Raw genomic sequence first — 22,942 nt, 5'->3', positions numbered from 1 at the left:
CAAAGCGACGGAAAGATCGGAATGCGCCAAGTTTCACGGTGCATTCGATATTTCGTTTTAAATGAATAGTTTTCAACCCCTCTAAGAGTCTAGCGAATCTGAAGTTCGGTTCCTGTCGAACAAAGAGAATAGTTCGCCAAATAGAAGGCTCAATCCTCTCAACAGAAAGGTGCCAACTAAAGTTATCAGTTCTGCCGTGCTAAGGAAGAACGCCGTATGCCTTCACGCGTTGCCAAATTTCCTTCGACAAAACACGGATTTCCTGGTAAACTCATGGATATTTTTCTTCTAATATTTCGGATTATCTTGTTCGCAACTTGACCTTAAGTTCCTGAAAATTACAAGGAAAAATATTCATAAATTTCCTTAAAATGGAACGTTTTATCAAAGGAAATTTGGCGACTCTCGAATGTTCATACGGCGTTTTTCCTTAGCACAGCGGAGTTCGCTTGATCCGAAGATTTCTTTCCTCCGTGTGCCCGGGAGCGAAGAGGGTTGAAACCGACCGTGGCATTCCACTCGGACGGCTGACTTGTGCAACGGCCATAGATCACAGCGTAATTTTCCGAGTGATAATTGTTTTAACTGCGGAAAATTGTTTCATTATTGTCAACGGAGCCGTGCCGGGCTCTCGTGTCGTAACGGCGTGATAATTAAGTGTAATGTTGTAACGCGGTCGCCGGCCGGGGCCGATACTCGACGACTCGTCGATTCCAGCGCGCTCTGCCGTCGGCTCCGAGTAAACACGGACGGAGCAAATGTAATCCGTGCGCTCGCTCAACTAGCCAGAGCTGCAACTGCCAATTACACCGAGATAACGGTATGCGCTCCGAGCAGAATAAACAGGTGCGATCTCAAGATGGGCAGAGAGTGTCCTTTGAAGGTGCAGTTCGGATTTTGAAAGCTCGCATTGTACCGTTTACGAAGCGTGCACGGGTTGCACCTGTATAGTTTTTGCATGTAAGTGGGCGCACGATTTCGCTGCAGGCCGTAGATAGAGAATGAAAAGGACCGCGCATTGCCATGTGCAGGAAAATCGCTGCTCAACAGAAGATTAAATTTCTCGTAACACATGTCACTTTTCATTCCTATGTTTTACCATCTTATCCGCAAAATAATCTCAAGTATCTGACAATTTTGGAAAAAAAAATTACATTCTTCATCAGAGGAAATTTGATACAAATGTAATGACCATGCGGTATTCGCTTTCCGTAGGATAACGCACGCCGCCGCTTCCACCCACAAGCATTAACGAACGCGAGTGAAATAAAAACGAAATGATATGGCCGAGCAAATAAGTGACACCTGTTCATTTATCGTGGCGAAAGAGTTCACTATCCATACCATGTCGATTCTGTCTTAATTGAAGTACCTATCGATTAAATCGACTTGGATCTACACGATACATCGAGTTCCTCCGATTTTAATAAGGGGAATAATCGGCTTTCTCATTAATAATAAACCAGTGTAAGATTAATTTTCTTCTCAAGTACACAGTAGCTTTTACAGGCATTTTCCTCTTAATAATCACAACCTTCATTGGATCTACATACTGATTCCGTAACGATAACTGGATTGCAGTACATTTCATTTGATTTGCTTGGAGGATTTTGTGAGCAGATGCCGTTCCAACTCGTAAGGTGAATCCTACGACAATCGTTTGGCTTAAAACTATTAAGTTTGCATCGACTCATGTTCTGTCTCAATGGACGGTATTTTAGAACCGCGACGTCTACGCAAGGTCGTTAACCGCTCTTTGTTTCATACTCGAGAAAATGAATGGCGGGTTACGGAGTGACTCAAAGAGTTCAGCTGCTCTTGAAAAATCACCGTAATTTCGTTTCGGGCGACTCGAACGAGTAAATAGAAAAAGCAATCGTCGGGAAAATCTTATTCGGCAGGATTGAAGTGGGATTTGAAGAAGTTGAGACTAGCCGGGCAGAAGCTCGCGGTGAGACCGGCGCAATTCCGTGTTAGTGAACTCTCGAAACGCTGCAAGTTTGTTGAGAAAACCAATTCATGGGATTGTGCTTCCCTTCTCTTATCTCTCGTTTAAAGTTCCACTTCCGAAGTCGTTACCGTAATAACGTGGCTCGTATCATTTTTCATGAAGAAATCCGCGACAATTATCCTCAAACTTCTTCGACCGCTAGACCCTCGGTATTGAGTGTAAAGCACCCTAATCAGTGATGGTCTTCTGTTTACTTCTTCACGGTTTTGTTTTGAATGAACAGCTCTTCATAATTGAGCGCACAGTTTAGTAAATTCATGCCCAAGGCATAGGCGGGTTCCTGAGATCGGGCAACTTAATGCTAAAAAAAGACCAACAGCACGTGAGGAAATGAAACTTTCAGGATGATCTTCGTTTTACTCGTGCAAGTGTGTAATATTAAAAACTTGTTGATCTTGCATGCATTCTAAGACATTCAATGTAGCACCATTTTCCCACGACTGTATTAAACTTAGGGGCCGAATTTTGTCGGTCCTTCCGCCGTACTTAAATATACATGGGACGGGTCTCGACTGCACTTAAGCCCCGCTTAGTGCTTCTAATTGGCCGGAGGCGCAGTTTGAACTCATCGATGGATGTTGCACTCCGTGTGAAAAAGCCGACAAAATTCGGCCCCGGTGCTTTCTCCAACTTAAGACAAAAGAGCAACTTAAGCTACTAGAATCAAGCATCATCAAAACACGATCCTGAGACCAACACAACTGATACGTTAACGTCGATGGAGCAACAGCGGTTTTCGATGAGTTTCGAAGACGCGATGTTAAGACATGCCGTAGAGCATTTTCATTTTGACGTATGCTTTGAGTTCACTGCGAGGCCGCACAGTGGATCGAGTCAATTAGTGAGGTCGGACATTAAATTTTGGACTAAAACTGCAAATTTTGACGTTTATTTCGCCACATTCTTAATTTCAAGGGGTGCCTGCAATGAGAAATTTCACTAGAAAACCGATGGAACCACTTGCATAAATCCAAAGAATTTGTATAAACGGAGTTAAAAGCGTTTAAAGTTTCCAAATTTTGTCCGAACTCTCCTATTGACTCGATCCACTGTGGGCCGGTAGGAGCAGCGCAGAGAGCACGCTCTGAAACTAGAATCGGTTGGACCGTAAACGGCAGCACCGGTTCTGGTGGTCGGTCACCGTGGTGGACGTTTCCTCGAGTGTGAATAACCTCTCGACGGAGCGTGATCGCGCGCCAACTTTCATCGACCGAGAGCCGGTGGTGGATTGTGAGCTTCGAGATGAACTCTGCAGAGAAAAGTCGGAAAATACAACACTTCTTCCCCCTCCTCCATTCCACCCCCTTCAAACTCTCGCCATACTTCCCGAAGTTTTGAGATTTGAACTTCCAATTAGAGCGGGAGATCGAGGCTTCGAACGTATTACAGGATGTCTACTAGAATGTTATTTTGGATTTTCCTGATATTTAAGACGAGATTTCCTGATTTTTGGCGCGAACGAATGGGCAGTGGTAAAAAAATAAAAATATTTAATAAAATGAAAACAATTTTTGAAAAATCCTGGATGCACCCAGAATTTCCCGATATTTTCTTGATAAAATCGAATTTCCTGATATTATTCGGTTTTAGCCGATCGTAGACACCCTGTATTCGACCTTAACCTGCGACCGTTTGGTAAATTTCGTTTAAATCGTACAAAAACATTCGAGAGTGTATGTTGCATTGTTAATTGCAAGATCCCAGTTGGGTTCACTTAAGCAATTAGGTATTTGGAAATTTAAAAAATAACTCATAATTTTTTAATTGATTTTTCATTCAATAATAAAAAAAAATAAAAAAAAAAAAAAAAAAAAAAAAAAAAAAAAAAAAAAAAAATGATGAGATTATTGCCCTAATAACGTTTTGACAAGCGACTTTCTTTCAAACCGTACAAAAGCATTTGAGAGTGCATGTTGTGAGATCCCCATGCATGTTGCATGCATGTTGTTGTGTGCATGTTGTTGGGTTCACTCGAACAAAATTAGTCATTTGGAAATTTGAAAAAAAAACAAGAATTTTTAAATTGATTTTTCATTTAATTAAAAAAAAAAAATAATAAAAATGTGGAGGTTATTTCCCTGGGTAACGTTTTCGAAGAGCGACTGGGAGCGAAAGCGGCACGGTCTCTATTTTCTCGCAGCGAGCGATGGATGTACTTTTAACCAAGGTTGTTGGAAACCCTTAATTGCAGCCGGGCGTCGGATTCTTCTAATTGTGTGTACCTACGGCGCGGCGGTTGATCCCGGGCCTGCGGCTGTGGGTAGCGTTAATTTCATCAAACTCGGAAAGAGGCCCGGTCGCCAAACCGAGTTATTTAATTCCGCCGCAGACTTCACACGACGCGTTACGCTTCTGACTCGTATTAAAATTCTTCGTCGTTTAATATTTAACGCTCTCCTAATTGGGTCTTTGGGAACTCATCGAGCATTGAGAACTGAAACCTTGGCAGCATACGCAGGGTTGCGAGTTCGGAATAATTCCCAATTCTTCCGACTTTTACTACAAAATATGTCACAACCTACGCCAAAGTTATTAAACAACAAGAAAGAATTAGCCCTCTCAAGAACCGGCTGTTTTGCGCGGAGTTTTCCACTTTTCGTTGTAAAATGGGCTTCTCTTATTCAAAGGGTCCCGGCATTTTCCGAGTATCTGTTTCGTCTCATCTGACTTTGCAGACTACTATTATCTGACGTTTTGGAGAAAATGAGATTCATCATACCTGAATCAGAAAAAAGGACATCCAAATTCCCAGAGCAGTGTATTCTATAAAAATTTTCCCCAAAAATCTCGAAGCCCAATAAACATTCTCAGCGTTTTGAGAATCCAAAAATGAAAAATCCTTAACTTTTCCGTAACTACCCGATTCATAGGGAAAATCCTCTACGATGTGCGCCGGAATTCTTTACAGTTTCGAAGAAAATAAAAATATCCGTCACCTTAATGAAACAACAACTGTGTTCCATTATACTATTGCAATGGATTCTCCAAAAATTATCTTACGGTTCTCAATTCCTGTTCATATTTTCAGCTCTCAGGCTATTCAAATACGGAAATTTCTTGATTTTGTCAATTTTTCATGACTTCTTACACACAAATTCCCTGCCAACCCGGCAGAAATGAAATCCCTTCTACCATACTCAGATGACAACGGAGTTCGATTTCCGCTACGGCGAACGCCTTGAAAACTCCCCTCTCCCCGCCCCCCAAAAAAGGTAACTCCCTACTGAAGATAAAATTGCCCATTTTTTTTCAGTTTTTCACGGGCGCTTGCAACCCTGCCCCGCGGAGCCCTTCGTCTCCGTTTAACGACGCCCTTGGACGCGGGTTTTCGCCGTCGCGCTGGCGGCGGCGGCAGCAGGGACGGGCAAAATAATTAAGCCCCGATGAGATGCACGTCGGAATGGGCTCTGGTTCGTCCTGGAGCCGGAGCCACCCCCGAGCGCCCCGCGACAACGGTTTGGGGGGGGGGGGTCGGGGGTGGAGTTCATCTGCTTCACGACAGAGTAAATATTTTCCTAAGATCCTCTCGCCGCACACACCGGTCCCGAGCTCTGTTTGCACCTCCGACACACGCTCGCCCCCCCCCCCCCCATCTCCCGACCACCAATTACCCCTTCATCTTCATCAACCTCATCGCCGTGACACGCTACAAAATCCAACCCCGATGACTTTTGAACTTGGGCCCCGTTGCCGCGTTGTGCGGCGATTTTCCTGAGCGAAATGTGTAGTTTCATGGCCTTCCTCCCTGTTTTCCTCAAGGTCATTTGAGATTACGAACATTATTCTAACCCAAAAGTTTTTATGCTGCATGAGAAATCTTACGCGGAATCAAACAATATTTGCGATCAAGTATTCTCAGATTTTGGAAAGTGAAGCATGAACTTCTGGGACTCCCTTTCCGTGATCCGGTGAACTCAAATATTCTGATCGGATGCACTGCGTCGGAATTGAATCGGACTGTATTTTTGGCGAAAAGGACTTGCTCATTTTAAAAACAGCGTACACGCCATTATTTCTTCTATACAGATGGGTGTTTTTAGGAATGATCCAGAAACACTGTTGGCTAAGGAAAAACGCCGTATAGGCCTTCAGCCGTTGCCAAATCATCCATGATAAAATACTAATTTTGAGGAAATACAGGCCGACTTTTCTTTTCTTCGAAATTTTCAGATAATTTAGATTAAATTCCGAACAAATCGTGAAAAACATTTCAAGAAATTTCAATAAACACTCACAATTTTCCCAGTAAATTCGTTCTTTACTGGAGGAAACGTGGCTACGTCTACAGGTTCATACGGTGTTTTTCCTTAGTACGGCAGAATAGTAGTTCCCAGTTGCGAAACGTTGTCCGACTAAAACGTGAGACGAATGCAAGACGCCAGCGTTACTGGCGCTTTCGGTACTTCATCACGCGAAAGCGATACACTCATCGATTTATCCTCGTTGGTAGCCAGTATCGTAAGAGGTTATGTCATTGATATTGTTTGGATCCAATCGGATAAAACGGAGGATCCCTCCGGTGACTTGACGACTGATGGCGACTATTAACGGAGCGGTTCGCGGGCGCAATAACGCGCGAGCGAGTCTGGCAGCAGCGCGACCGGGGGCGAGCGCGGATGAATAATGGGTTTGCTCGGGTTTGATGGTTTCATTATTTGACGCGCTTCGGCTTGATATCGTTATGACGTCACATAATTAATATCGCCACACTGCACTGCACTGGATACTGTCCGACTTTCCGGAATCCGGTTAGAGCTCGCCCGGCGATGCACCGCGGATGCCACATCGATGGACAAGTCGAAAATTTTGAGGTTAGGTGATGGAGCTCTTAGACCCCACTATGAATTCAAATTATCCAGAGTGATTCATAATCACAATTGTTGGGAACTATCGTTAGTTACGTACGTATTTGACTTTGTTTTTGCATAAACTTACTCATTTTTGCGTAAGAATGCTTACTCATGAATTTTCTCGTCCATTTTCGTTTGATATTGGAGTCTGAAGATTGACAGTGACATGTTTCGTTTTCAAAGGTTACCTACCTTTTTTGGCCCCAAGAGCTACATATTACGAGTTGTCCATACTCTTCGTATATAGGTACTCTAATCGTCGTTCCTTTCACGAAATAACGTGACTACATTTTAGCGTTGCCAAATTTTCTCACGCGAATCGTTTTTTTACCGGAACAATCTTGGAAATTATCAGCTGAAAATTACACAGATTATTCTTCTGATCTTGTAAAAAAATTAGACACAATTCAACGAAAATTGCGCAGGTAATTGCTTGTAGAAAATTCAAAAAAATTCAGAAAATTCAGGAATTGCTTGTTGAAAGAGTCAATTTTGCAACCTTGCTATGGAGTTACGATCCTCTGTCCGAGAAGCGATGACATGATGAGCCTCGCTGGGAGAGGCGTCGCCCGTGTTTCGAATAGTTTACGAAAGGGACAAATTGCCTTCTTGCTAGGTGGAGAAACTGCACAAAATCCAACTCCCCTTTCCCCTCACTCTAAAAAGGGTTAGACTACTGGCCTCGCATGAATAACTTCTCTTCCTTGATGATAACGACAGAAAATAGGGATGACAAGTTTCCTTAGATTTTAAATTAACGAAAGTTCCTTCAGATTATCAAGGTCTTTGAATAAAAATTACCGATCTCTACCCTACCCTGTCACAGATTTTGAACATCAAAATAAGTTTCAAGGGATTTATTCGGAGCACATTCTAAGCCCTGCCTATAGCAAGCTAGAGTGTAATCAAAATTATTCAGTAATTTCGACGTGAGAGAAAAATTCAGGTTGAATGCCAGAATGTCCTGATTTTAGAAGAGATTCACGTAAGCATGAGAGCTGCATAAGTTGCTTAAAGCGTAGCATTGCGAGTTCCCGCCACGTGCCGACGCGCCTTCAATTTTGCAGATGCGACACAGACATCCAACAAGTACGAATAGTTGTATCTCTGCGCCGTAATCAACACGCGTCATTTTCTCTTGCTCTATTCCCATGTTGTGATGGTACCGAACGTCTTAATTTTATAGTATGGTGCTTCAAGGGCTACGTGAGCAACACCGCCGAAGACAGAAGAGATGTAAGCCCGTTTTTTAAACTTTTCTCCCGAATAGGAGCAACACCATAACTGGCCGCATAGAGCGAACCATTGCGAGTCAACGCTTCGTTCCATCGCGCCTTCAATTATGCGCACGCAACACGGACATCCATCAAGTACGAATAGTTGTATCTCTGCGCCGTCATCAACGCGCATCCTTTCCCATGCTCTATTTCGGTTCCATTTCTCTTATATTTGAGGTGGCGCATGGCGCTTCAAGGGCCACTTCAGGGCAAGAGGGGTTACATCTTGGATTTTTCTTTGGAATTATTACGGTTCCGCGGGAAGGGTGTACCAGCAGCGGTGATGACGAACTGATGGGAAAACTTTCAGTCACCAAAGAGGCGAAGTAGGAAGTGCCCGATCATAGCTCGTAATGGACTGTGTAAGTGGAAAACTTTGCAGTGTTCCAGAAAATCAATTCATTACAAACTCGGTTCGGTTAGCTCGAAAAAAGGGGAAAAGAAACGTAGGAATTCGCAGAGCAAGCTGTGTCTCAGTCACAACATTCAAGAATTTTGCGTTATTAATTTTGTCATATTTTTCCTCTCTCCCTCTCTCTCACTGTCGATCCGTCCGTTCGGTTTCGCGCGGTTCGCTCCGGATATTGGCAGAAGGAGAACGAGAAAGAGGAGGGCGGGAAAACAAGCTGCGAACACAACACCAAATTACTGGTCAGTGTTTTCGTGTCATCCGAGTTGTAAAATTCCTCCGCTGATTTCGTCGCCGCAGAGTAGGATCGGAGTTGAAAAACGCCGTATGAACATTCGAATGTTGCCGAGTCTCTCGTCATTAATTGTTTAGTTTTGAGAGTAGCTATGAATATGTTTTCTTGAAACTTTCAGATATTTTGGATGAAATTGCGAATAAAAATACACAACAAATTGGAAGGAAAATATTCACAAGTTCCCCGGAAAATCCGTAGTTTATCAGAGTAGATTTGACAACGTCTGAAGGCTCATACGGCCTTTTTCCTCAGCCCGGCAGAAGAGGAAGGCTCTTGGTAGTGGAGTATCAAATTATGTCTAAAGTGTGCGCCTATTATACGCGTTGCCTTCTTCGCTTTTTAATCTATGATTTGGAATGATATTACTGCCATTCATGACGTGTACTGTCCAAACACAACTTGCTACGGAAACCCCACAATTCTCCCTTCCCCCTAAAAATGACATTCCCTTTTTCATCCACTATACATGTTCACCGGTTTATACGTCTAACATAATTGGACAAACTAATTTCGAACGAAAAGACCAAGCCCCTTGAGCCCGTGTATGAGACGAGCGAGCAAACGACAGTTCAAATGACAATAAAGGCGATATAACTTAAGAGGCCGTCGTAAACTGTCAAACCGATCGTTCACGCCATTTGTACGAGCGAAATGTCGACTATAAGTGAGCGTAAATGTTTTCTCTAGGAAAAAATTCTAACTTGTCGTTCTTTTACGATTAGCGACACAACGCATTCGCGGATTTCACCGCTGACACACTTTGTAGAGTGCTATCTCTTCTCGCGATTGTAAAGTCGTCTGGTCGGAAGAAGTTGCCGAATTTGGCACGGTTTTGGGAATGAGGCTAATTAATTAACACGAGGAAACAAGGCACATGCTCATGGCATATAACAAGATAGGTGTAGGCCTAGTATATAACCGTCTTCATACTAAGAAAATTGGGGTGAAAACAGTTTCCTTAACTGTTTCTTACGGTACTGAAGAAAAGACTCGTGATACGTCAAGTGAAATATCGTCGTTTTCGGGACGAAATAACGTAACTTCATTCCAAGATTGCAAAATTGACTAAAGCGATTCAATTTTTTACAGGAAAAAACCTGGGCAATTTTTTTACCAAACTTTTTCTGATTTTCACATGCGATTAGAGGAAAAATCAACAACATTTTCAGCCAGAAATGCTCAAGATATTTCGTAAGAAGATGCAATTCGGGAGTGGAAATTTGGCAACATTCAAACGTAGTTGTTCTTTCGTGAGAGGAACGACGATTTGAGCTGTGACAATGAGAGTACACTTGTCGTGATAAAGTAAATCTAGTAGACACAACTAAAATTACACTTGGCGTGGGGAGCATTCCCTTTTTTCTAGAATTTCCAGAATAGAATTTCCAGATCGTCTTTTTTCCAGACGAGAAACAAGACGATCCGAGGTGACGAATGGTTAAGGGGAGCGAGAATTGGCAACGGCTCCCACGGTGACATCCATCTGCAAAGAAGCAATGAACCGAGTCATACGTCGCTTTGCTGTAAGCGCACATTGTTTCGGTTCTCATTATTTGAAGTTGTCAACTCACTTGCTGTCCTACTTCCGCCAATGGAGCATTTCTCCGGCTCCGCACACACACTAATCCTCCATTAACAGGAGTATCCACGTCGCGACCGTTGGTGTTGGTTGAATTTCGACTCGACGGATCTCGTTTGAAAAAATGTTCGAGCTTAAAAAACGAGTCGAAGGGTTATCCCCTTGTCTCTACTACAGTTGCCGCTGTCTTTTAAAGCCTTGAATATAGGGAGGTCCCAGAGTCGTTTTCTCAACGTTATCGCTGCGTGCAAAATCGCATCAGAATGCTGAGACACGACGAGTGAATTCGGAAAGAATTGAAACTTCGGAGCATTTCTGACATTTTTTTTTCCATATTTTCCAATAAATACTTGTAGCCGTTTCTACAGTTAGCCAAGAAGGAATTCGTTTCGATGTTCATTGTTTCGCTGACCTATTTACCGAGAAAACAAAAGCGAGAAAAATCCTGCTGCACGAAAAATAGCATCAATGTGCAAAGACAAGACGGGTGAATTCGGAAAGAATAGAAACTTCAGAGCATTTCTAACATTTTTTAGCATTTCCCATTCAAAATTTGTGGCCGTTTCTTGAAGGATTTGGTTTTGAAGTTTTCTGTTTCACTGACCTATTTACCGAGGGAACAAGAGGGAGGAAAATCCCGAGTTCCTGCAGAGAAATTTAGTGAACGTTTCTCTCCAACGCCGGCAGAGAAAGCCCCGTTTAGCATCACTTTTTGAAACCGAGGGAGGCGGTTCAGGATAAGGACCCCAGTGACAGCGATACACGAGGGAAAACATGGAAACGATAAACGGAGATCGGTCGCGGCGAGGGAGGGAGGGTGGGGAAGCAAGGCACATCCATAATTTTATCAGCAGACACCATATCCTTCGCCTACTCAACATGCTGATAAAAATCCTGCTTCCACGTCAACCGCCCATGATTCACCAGCCGCCTTTTTCCTGGATGCGAGAACTCCGTTCTGGAGCGAAATGCAGATTTGCTCCGAGCTCCTCACTTCCCCGACTCGGATTAGTGTACAAGTGAGGGTAAAAAATAAGTGGATGTCTCCGGCTCTTTCGAAAATGAAAGTAGTCTAGGGAATCTGGAGGAGAGAGGGGAAGGAAGAAAGAGGGGGAGGATGATAATCATGTGCACCTCACTGAGAAAAAACTATGGTTTATAAACCTATTAGAGGTAAATATGGAACACCTATAATAGTCGTAAATAAACTAATGATTCTCGTCTGTGAACCATACTAAGGTCTCTGTACCTAATTAAGGTACAGAGACCATTACTAAGGTATATGTGCTATTATTATATTAGAGGTACTACTATTAGTGGTGTTCCATATTTACCTCTAATAGGTTTATAAGCCATAGTTTTTTCTCAGTGCTGATTTACTACGTTTCTCAAGGGATACCTAGAACATGACCCTAGCTCGGATTTTATTCGTTCTTTTCCACATGATACAGGGCTGTCACAGAATTTAGAAAATGAAATTCCTTGACATTTTCCCGACACATTTTGGTGAAATTCCCTGACGATTGAAGATAATTATGCCAGATGACTATTGAGACATTAAAAGAATAGTTTTCAAGTAAAATGGGTTGTTCGAAAAGTCATGAATTATACAACTAATTTTAGAAAAAGTAAAAATCTCATTCGAAAAAGAATAAAGAATGCTCCGAGTGAAAAAGAATTTGCTGAGCAAAACTGAAATTGAAGAATAGACGACCCAGCGACGTGGTGTGCGCTGAATAAGCAGATTCCATTACTTCAGCGAACTTACGCGGCTAACAGCCGTCAAGAGGGTCATTCTACGTCCGATCGGCGGAGCCCTGAAAGCAGAATTTTCCACCTATCGCAGGGAAGCTTGGTGGAGGGTCTCTACTCGTCTTTCCTGAAGCTTACACTGAAAAAAATAGTAGCTTGGATCAAGCATGATGATTCTTGAATTTGCCGCCAAGAATTTTTTTTTTCTTGCTTTAAGCTGACTTTTTCTTGATACAAGAAAATTAATGCTTGGGTTAAGCAAAAAAGTAGCTTATATTAACCAGAAAAATTCTTGATCTAAGAAAAAATACTTCTTGGCGGCAAATTTAAGATTCTTTTTTTTTCCAGTGTAAAACGCGATAATGATCCGACGACGAAGGTGCGTCGCGGCAACGACGCTGGAAAGAGAGTAACGACGCCTGGACAAGGGGAAATGAAGGTTGAAGGAGTCGACGAGAGGCGAAAGGTGCAACAGTGACACTTGACCGAATTGCTCGTGTTTCTGGCTCCTTGCAACGTCGTCGCCGCGCGGTGCCCGCGACCCCCGGGTCCCCGATCGGATCGGCCGGGCGCAGCTTGGAAGCGCGGATTAGCATACTCCGCGCTCTTCGATAGCCTCGGATTCCTCGATCCTGGTCGACTGGCTCAACGACCCCGGCCGTTCTCGAAACAACCGACCGCCACCATTACACTCCGCTTTTATTTATTTATTCATTCATTCATTCATTCGCTCATCCGCTCGCTCCTTCGTCGATTTATTCAAAATCACCGTGACGCGTGAATTTAGACCACACGAATTGGGCGAGAGCTGTCCTGCCGTGCTGAGGAGGAACGCTGTATGAAGATTTGAGAATAGCCAAATTTACTTCGATGCAATGTTTTTTTTTTGAGAAAAGTTAAGAATATTTTTCTCTTAAATTTTCATAATCTTTAGGTGAAATTGTGAACAAAATTATCTAAAAAATTGGAAGGAAAATATTCATAAGTTTACCAGGAAATTCTTGTTTTATGGAAGGAAATTTGGCAACGCCTGAAGGTTCAAACGGCGTTTTTCCTTAGCACGGCAGTGTTCCGAACCCTCCGCCCTCTGGGAACACACGAGCATGGCCCCAACGTCAAGGGCTGTATATGAATGACGTCAGACACTTCGAATGTGGGGAGCGGAAGCTGTAGAGGTGCCTGACATCGGACATTTAGGGGAGGAAAATAGGGGTGGCTCAAAATATCGAGACAATAATCAGGCGTTATTTGAATCGGTTTCCGTTAGACGGACGAAAAAGCACAAAAACGTTGGACGGACGTAGGTCCCGGAAACCGAGAGCCCTGGCTTTCACTGATCACGGAGGACGCTGAAGTACTCACGAGGTTTTGGACTTACGCCCGTCTAACAGAAAGCGATTCATTTACTGGCGGCCCCGTAACACTCAAGCTGATAATGAATGAAACGGCAAGAAAACTACCGTAACGTGGACTTTCAGAACAGAAGATCGATGTAGACTGAATTTCCAAGACCTGAGGACATTTCTATATGATCTGAGGCCCATGATTCTTAAAAGATAATTTAAAGCTACACTCCCCCTCTTTCCTTTAACACTCATGGATGCCGATCCACGGCAATTCGAGAGATCACGCTCTGAACTTTCGTCGACGGAGAAGTTGAACGACCGAGCAGACCGGAGTATGGCGATAGCCGTTCTCGGAAAATAATCGCGGATCGTTGCGCTTCCGTGCTAAGGAAAAACACCGTAAGAGCAGCCGGGTATTGCCAGACTCTCCCTCCCCGATAAAATATTCATTTCAGAAGAAACTTACAAATGATTAATTTTTATATTTTCCGATAAAGCAGTAAAAAGCCCAGACAAAATTTGCAAGAAATGTCAAAGGGCAAACTTCCAAAGTTCGGAAGAAAATACGCGTTATATCAGAGGAGACTTAGCAACGTCGAATGTCCATGCAGCGTTTTTCCTGAGAACGGCATTGCGGTGAAAGCAGTGTCACTGGGGCCGCGAAAGACAGGAGAGGAGGGGCAAGCCGTAAAAGGTAAAGCAGGTACTGGTGCAGCGACGTAAGAATGGTTCGGACCAGGTGGGCATGAGGATGGAGGGAATACGGTAGCAGAACCTCTTGGCCCCGCTGCGCGAAAACCGCGGATCTAGGAGGGGATTTTAGTGCGGGTTGCGCGGTTTAAGGACGGATGGGGCAGCAGCATCTTTCGTGTATCGGCGACCGGCTTGAGCTCCTGTTGCGCACATTGCTGTCAGACGAGACGACCGAAGACCGATCACTTCGATTCCTCATCGCTTTCTTCACAGCATCACGGAGGGCAGTGAAACGAAACAGCTTCTGATGTGATGAAGAAGACGATTTTATTGAAAATGATGAGAGGACACATACTTCATGCGTCCGAAACACGAAGTCAAAGACCCGAAACACCGGTAAATGCTGGGGCTCCTCACGAAACACAACATTTTTGAGAAGTGCAGTAAATCCATCTGGGAATCGTAACTTTTGCTTTTCGAGCTTTGGACCTGCATCGACTTACAAATGAGATATTAATCAGAATTGGAAAGCAGGTCTGCTCTGAACACTAGAGAGCAATCCAGATTTTATCCTGAACGAAGGGCTAAAATCGGACAAAAAATCGAGAGTCTTCCCCCGAAAGAATCAGAGTGAGGGTAACAAATACGAGGATACGAAAAGTTCAGATTTGAACGCAGGGACATTGAAGACTCAACGATGAAAAAATAAAAACTTACGTACAATAATTTATGATTGATCAAGGGAGCACGACAAGAAGGGCAACTGATTCTTACCTGTAACAGAATAAACGGAATCAATTAGTAAAAGTATATAAGTATTAGAAGAGAAACGCAGAATAAAAAATGTACAAATTACGCAAGTTCTCTCTTTTTTACCGGTTTTCCCTAACTGTGGCAACCCTGTTTTCCCTGACTTTTAAATATTTCCCGGTATTCCGTGGCAACCCTGCACTCCTTACAACGTTTAAGAGAACCCTACTAACTGCAACGCCAACAGAAAACCTAGTCTAGAAAGCAAACAAAGATGACGTGACAATTTTTCCGAGACATTTTCGACATTTTCGTCTTTTACCCTGACTCTTGAAAATTCCCCGACATTTCCCGGCATTCCCTGACTGTGGTAACCCTGCACTCCTAACAACGTTTAAGATATCTTTACAAACTGCAACGTCAAAAGACGTGGCGGAGGAACGGGCAACAAGGCGATCTCACGGCAGCTTAGGCCACGCGTGGAGCTTTCATGTAACTTGACCGTATTTGTAAACTTGGCCGATTCCGGTTAAGGCGGTTGGGGTCGAGAAGGGGCCGCGCGAGTATCCTTGCCCGGAGCCGACGCTTCCGCCGATTCGGAGCGGGGTTTTGCGACAAATACCCGCGACATGGCGACCGGCAGAGTCAATAAGCCCGAGTCGAGACGAGGACCAGACTCGAGAGCACTGCGTCAATCCCAGCTCCGAGCAGCCTGAGTGCTGCGATTCTTAGCTCTGCGCTCTTTTAATCCTCAAACTTATGTGGTAGTCTACGGAAAAATGGTCTGTAGCATAGAGAGAAAAAAGGAGGTGTTTGCATTTCGGGCATCTTGGATGACGTAGGTCGGTACAACGAGTTTGTCATCGATTTTCTTGGAAATGGTGTAATTTATGGAAAAAATTCATTCTACGAAAAGTGCTTGAAATTATATCATGAGTTGATTTGAGCAAAAAAAAAAAATAGCGGATATCGTGGTCCGTTTTTCATACTTCGAATTCCGGATTTCGCTGGCCAAGTGTACGAACTACGTCCACTGGTAAACAAACCTCAAGATGCAAACACCTCCTTTTTTTCTCTATGGGTCTGTGCACCAAGGGATGAAAATCGCGGAGACCAATTTCTGCAGAATTGAACAGTTTGCTAATTTCAGGGTGGCCACAGAATTTAGATAATGAAATCTGACATTTCCCTGAATTTCAAGACATTTTGGTACAGTTACCTGGCATTTGTGAACATGCCAGATGATTTAAAAGTCGTAATTTGAACTCAGTTTCCACGCAAAATCTGTTGTTCGAACTGTCAAACACATTCCAGAGGGCAATAAAGTGACTTGACATTGTTCCAGAAACAATGTCTCGTCATTTTTCCTGACATTTCTTTACTCGAACTGTAGAAAATTTCAGTAATTCAAACTGCAATAACCTGCAAGACACTGTAGTGTTGTCCAGAACACGTCTCTGGATTTTATACACCAAAATGTTAAGAGCTTACCCTAACTTGTGAGCATAGTGGGAACCACTATCTTAATATCACCTTTTTCTGCGTGCGGGTCTCTTTACCCATACACGTTCACAGCTCGGCGTTCAACTGACGTTAGGGTCAAGGGTATACCTAAATTTCCACTCGAGCCTTGTGGTCCACGTAACTCCATACTTTCCGCAGGGCACGAGGAAATTGAGATAGGCCCTTACGTCAGAGACAGACAAACTATGGAAAAAGTGAGGTGAGAATCCTATTTATTTTCCGAGACTGGACGATGCGATCTTCATTGAACCCGAGAAGAGGCGACGCAGAGCCGAGAAGCTCCTCAATGCTATCGCGCAAAGGAAGAACGTCGTATGAAAATTCTAGAGTTGCCAAATTTTCTCGATTAAACCGTGTATTTCGAGGAAAGTTATGCGTATTTTCCCTTGAAATTTTCAAATATTTTAGATTAAATTGCGAACAAAATTGTCTGAAAAATTGGAAAAAAATACATTCACTAATTTCCCCGTAAATCCGGGTTTCATTGAAGGAATTTTGGCAACGGCTGAAGGTTCGTAGGTCGTTTTTCCTTAGGAGGGCAGAATGCGGGTGCTGGGCGCGAGGGCGTTATGCAATCAATTCGGATCTGTTAAGGGGCCCGGACGGACGGACGGACGGGGCGGCAGACGGTTAACTCCGTCGGTCGCGGCCGGAAATCTCAAATCTAGAGAGTCATTGAGCTGCCAGTGTGCAACGAGAGCATTGTTTGGCCCTTTGCCGAGATTACAGTCCATGCAAAGCCGAAGCCGGGCAGAAGTCACTCGGGCCGTTGGGGAAGGTTAAGCGTGAAAGTGATGCTATCACGAGGCGTGAAGTTGAAAGGTGCATGTGTTATTTTAGGTCCCTCAATGACTCGCCCGTGTGCAGTGCTCGCCGTTGACTGGCTTTCAGCGGAGGAAATTTAAAAGGGGCATTCTGTCGCACAGGAAAAAAAAACACATTGGAGCTAGAGTCCAGACTCTTGAAAACATTGACAAGAAAAAATACTCTTGATTCAATCGGATTTTTGCTTGAATCAAAACGAAATCCGCTTAAATTAAGGGGCTTGGTTCTTGATTTAAGCTAGATTCTGATTGAATCAAGAGTTTTTTTTTCTTGTGGATGTTTTTAAGAGTCTGGACTCTAGATCCAAAGTGTTTTTTTTTTTTTTTTTTTTTTTTTTTTTTTTTTTTTTTTTTTCCCAGTGCGTGCTAAGGAAATACGTCGTATGAACCTTTTTAAGCTGCCAAATTTCCTTTGATTGGATATGAATTTCGAGGAAAACTTGTGAATATTTTACGTTCAATTTTTCGGTGAATTTCCTTCGTGATTAGATCCACGCCATCCGAAGATTTCATGAGAATATATTCATAAAACATTTTATCGAAGAAAAGTTAGCAACTCTCGAATGTTTATACGGCATTCTTCCTTAGCGCGGCAGCATTATGATGTTCCCTGGGCTCCTTCAATCGCTACATGCCGAGTATTCGATATAGGAGGAGGGAAGAGGTGTAAATTCTGTAGATCGGCACTTCAGTCAAGAATTGCAATCCCACAATTTCAGTTGGGTTTCGAAGATGATATTCTGAGCCAAGGAAAACACGGAGAGATCGAAGATAAACGATCGATTGATTAACGGATACCTCCGATTATTCTGTCGGGGACGAGGTCTCAACGCCAGGAATTTTTCAACCCGCTGAATTTGACCCGCAAACCGAGGATCGCAATACCGGTTCTCCGTCCTTCCTCTCTCCCGAGGATCGAGATGGTACGGTGCGGCCGAAATCGCTGAACCGGTTTCGGTAAATTACATCAAAACCTCTTCGGACGGACAGGAAATGGGATAGCGAAGCTTCGTAGATGCTCTTCCCCTACCTCACCTCTCTCGACTTTCTTCAAAATGCCCAAATGAAAAAAAAAATCCATTCCATTGGGCACTGTGGCTCCACACTGATTTGAGGAAGTATGTAACAATATTGAGGGGGTGGGGGACACCGAACACAGTTGAACGGCCGGGCACGATGCTAAACTAAAGTTCATTGCACACGATGATAAGTACAAAATACTGTGCCCCATCGTACGGTAAAGAGCCAGTCTTGATGTGCACATCTGTCGGACAATTACTATGCTACAACTCATCAGGCTGAAAAGTACAGACGACGATTGAAATGGCGAGAGAGTTTGTGCCGGACGGATCTCATTAAAAAGGCGAGATCGCGTCATTTTCCCGATCCCGGGTCCGAACGAGGAGGGTCCGATATCTCACGGAAAAAAAGTTGGAGAAGCTATAAAGTTAAAGTAGGATGACTGCCGGGTCGGACGAGGGAGGATGTGGCCGGGGGGGGGGGGGGGGGGGAGGAAAAAGAGGAGAACCGAGCCCCGGTCAGAACCGGCTCGCTTAGGGACAGGATGCGAGTGGATGCTCGAGTGCGGAACTACAGATTACAAATAACTCCCCTGGGGACCATCGGCCAAATCTCGGATAACTTACGATCTCCGATTCGGTACTCGCCATCTCGCTTTGCCAAGTTTCGCTACCTGGAAAAGGCCGTTTTCGCGAGTCGCTCGCTTCGGCGATAATCGAGGGGTTCACTGGTAAGAAAAACCTCTTGGTTCAAGAGTGCAGTTTCTTGTCGCCGGATTTAAGAGTCTAGACTCTTGTTTCAATGCAAAATCCGCTTGAAACAAGAGTTCAAGACTCTTAAATCCGGCGACAAGAAACTGCAATCTTAAGTCAATGCAATGCGGCATTGGTCCAAGAGGTTTTTTTTTACCAGTGTTATCACAGGAAAAATTGAGCAGGGTGTAAAGTTTCCTTCGCGTATGAATATCGAAGCTCCCCCTTTACTTTTCACGGTTTTTTCGAATTAAGTGTGCTGATTTTCCGCAAAATTTTCAAGAATATTTCCATTTGTGTCAGTTCACTGCAAAAATAAGTCTCTTGGATCCGAGTCTGCAAGCGAATGGAGTCGCCGAAGATGAACGAAGCGACTCGGAGGTTGGGCAAGGCGTCCGTTCGTCCGACCGGGATCGCTGCTCATCCTGACTCAAGCTTAAAAACAAACAGGAGCACGACGGGAGCACTCTGGAGCAGAACCTGTTCCCCTTACCCCCCCCCCCCCCCCCATAACCACCCATCCTCGGCCCCGGCGCTTTATCGCGTAACGGGATCGCCAACGGCCACCGCTGTCGAGCTTCCAAGTTCTCGCACGGCAGTCGAATCATACGGGGGAAACTGGAGCACCTGGATAGGCAGAGTACGGGCATGAAGGTAATTTTGAGGTTAGGTCATTGAGCTTTCCCATGGTAATTTTCAAAAATGTATTTGGCACGGTCATCTACGAACGTTTCTTACACATTTCAGGTTGAATAATGCAAAAAATTGGTGAGCTTTCGATCGGACGGCCTAATTCCGATGAGCCATAGAACCAGACTGCAAGTCAGCGTGATTTCTTATAGAGCACATTGCTTGAGAGCGAATTGCGATTATAAAATTCTGAAATTCCGTTTCCCGTTCGATTTCGGGATGCGCCGAAAGAGGAGGACGAGAAGAGACGCGGAGGAATCGCAAAAAGACCGCGAGCGCTGCCGCGGACCTGTGTTGTTCATTTTCGTTTGAAGTTCCAGCGGAGTACTTATGGGTTTCAATTAAAAGTTTCCAGAATGAACCCTCCATCAAGCACCCATACCCTGCTATCGTCGAACTGGGAGCTTCCAATTAATTTATCCGGAACTCCGATTTTTAAGCGAATTTCCAGTGTGCAGTTCCGTCCTTATTATTCGATTAGTAAATTAGACCATCCATTTCAAAGAGGGCAACACACTTAAGATGAAGCTTTAGACATGAATGAGTGTAAAAACAGGGTGTCTACGAAAATTTCATTTCGAATTTTCAAGATACTTTCCTGATTTTTCCGGATATTTTAGATAAAATTTCCTGATTTTTAGTGCGAATAAAACGACACTCGTCTGATTTCATATAAACAAAAAACCATTTATATTTATTTGTAAAATCATAGATTGAGTCAAATGTTTGAAAAATCCTTGAAGCACTCAGAATTTCCTGACCCATAACCGATTTTCCTAATTCTTCCGCGTGACATTGAATTTCCTGATATTTTCCGGTTTTCCCAGTTATTACTGGCGGTAAACACCCTGGAGAATGCGATTTCTACTGAACGAACAGTTACATACGTGCTGAGCTTTTTTTGGCTCGCTTGTGACGATACATTTTGACCAGAATTTCGCTGAGAGATGAGACGCGTGCATCGCTCAGAGATGTCGTGCTCCTCTTGGAATGCTAACTTCGATTCGGGAACTAAAACGCCTTCGACAAATCTCTTCCGTCAAGTTAATCAACAGTTCCTACTTTCTCATTCTTCCCCTTGTTTCGTTGACGTTTTCTTGAGTTTAAGATGGCGCCGAAATCACTCGACGCTGAGTCTCCGAGGAATCAATCGGCTCGTGGACGCTAAGTGCTTTAGAGCGATCACGAAACTGTGAAAGAGCGATCACGAAACTGTGAAAGACTATGCAATCTCTTACTCTGCCGTGGTAAAGAAAACCCCCGTATGAGCCTTCAGACCTTGCCATATTGCCAAAACAGGCCGTTGCAAACGTTACAAAAAAAAAAGGCTCCTCATCTTAAAGGACCTTGCTTGGACTTAGAATATTGCTCGAATAACATGATATGCGCAATGCGTGAAGTATTCATGCAGTCTTGTAGGCGCTGTGCGTTTCACGTCGACCGCTGCTGACCGCGTCGTGTTTGACGCAATGCATGAAGTATTCATGCAGTCTTGTAGGCGCTGAGCGTTTCACGTCTACCACTGCTGACGTACTAAGTAAGTTTGACGCAATGCGTGAAGTATTCATGGAGTCTTGTAGGCGCTAATAAGTGTTATATACATGCCGACCGCTACGCCGAGGCCTACTCTTTTTCATCTGAAGTCCTCGTCATCATTGCTCTCTGCGCCGCGCCGTTCCAGGACAAATTGCGTGTTTGGTTTCTCTCTTAACTCGACTAATTAAAGGTACTGTCTCTTTCATCACCAAAAGACGACAAAATTAGAACTTCCTTTACTCTCTGGAAATAAGCAATTTTGTCGCCTTTAATTTCTCGTTTGTAATTTTTTTCTGAATCCAATTTTTTTCGTACCTACATTTAAAAAATTGCAAAATTTGCCGTCGTGGGCCGCGGCCCAAGTGGCCACCCCCTAAATCCCGCCCTGCATGATATTACTCAAATAAAGTGTACATGATGTTACCCAAAGAAATATCACACGATTTGCTGAAATATTGCCATTTCTGTGATGTTACGGACGAATACCGACGCCTCCGATCCAACTACGAGATAGCGTTTTTCTCAAATTTTACCGCTAAAGTGTGTCGCCTTTTTTTAATGACCCGCGGAAAATTGACCCGGAGCCCCCTTCCTCCCCACGAACGATTGGAAATTAGCGCGGAGAGGAGACCGGAGGGGGGGGGGGGTAGAACCGTTAACGAGGGTTGCGATAAGTCATCGTTTGATGGAACATTAAGCGCAAGTCGAGCACGCCGGAGACTACTTGTCGCTTTAATATTTCGAGAATTGAAGCGAGGCATCTTGTACCTCCGCCCCCTCCCCTCGCCGCACAGTGGATCGAGTCGATTAGAGAGATCGGACAAGAATTTTTGTACTAAAACTTACAAATTTGATGTTTAATTGGACCGAGTTTAACAGAAAGGAACCAAGCCACATCAGCTATTGCCAAATTTAACTGGGCAATTAAATTTTTTACGAGAGAACATTTGTGCGGATTCCTTTGAAATTTTTTAGGAATTTACTTCAAAATATAGAGAATTTTCACTGCAATTTGCACGAAAATCCGCCCAACCGTTTTCATGTAAAAAGTTAAATTTCCCGATTAAATTTCGCAATAGCTGATGTGGCTTGGTTCCTTTCTGTTTAACGCGGTCCAATTCGTCATATTAAAATCTTTAAGGGGTGTTTCTGGAGCAAATTTTACGAGAAAACCCGAGGAACCACTTTTATTATCTCAAATTGCTGTATGAACGGAGTTATGAGCTTTGAAAGTTTCCAAATCTTGTCCGACCTCTTCAATTGACTCGATCCACTGTGCGTCGACTCGGAGGCGCTGCCGACGTTTCCTCCTCTCGATCGTCGGGCGAAATGACTTTAATGACACTTGCAAAAATGAACTTCGCACTTAATCACAATCCCCGGGCGGGGCCAAAATTTTCGTCGGAGTCGAGGATGGGGCTTTGGCAAATAATTGCGCTTCCACCGGATGGCGCTCGGGTCGGGGACGGAGCGGGGGGAGGCGAGTGCACCGGGAAATGACGGATGGCAAGTACTGCACCTCGAGACTTTAATCTGAAAATTTTTTGCGTTGATGGAGGGAGGAGTGGAATTTAAATTCGTTGCACGGAGCTGCCGACCTCTCGAAGATTTAATAATGAATGAAACCTCTCCAA

At 43.9% G+C, this 22,942-nt stretch overlaps 1 protein-coding gene across 9 annotated transcripts in view; it reads right to left on the bottom strand.

The window, feature by feature from the left end:
* The window catches only part of LOC109041486 (pumilio homolog 1), a 376,227-nt gene that overhangs the window by 130,542 nt on the left and 222,743 nt on the right, over nucleotides 1–22,942 (bottom strand). Inside the window, exon 11 of one of the 9 annotated variants that reach the window (XM_072302961.1) lies at nucleotides 14,765–14,986. The exons of the other annotated variants lie outside the window; for them this stretch is intronic. Coding sequence (XP_072159062.1) covers nucleotides 14,780–14,986 — 207 coding nt within the window. The 3' untranslated portion in view covers nucleotides 14,765–14,779. Of the gene's footprint in view, nucleotides 1–14,764; nucleotides 14,987–22,942 lie in introns of those variants that run through there. 9 annotated transcript variants of the gene reach the window in all.

The sequence above is a fragment of the Bemisia tabaci genome, chromosome 7, assembly GCF_918797505.1.
Source record: "Bemisia tabaci chromosome 7, PGI_BMITA_v3".
Taxonomy (NCBI): domain Eukaryota; kingdom Metazoa; phylum Arthropoda; class Insecta; order Hemiptera; family Aleyrodidae; genus Bemisia; species Bemisia tabaci.
Note: the sequence above shows the minus strand (reverse complement) of the source record. Positions and strands in the feature narration are given on the sequence as shown.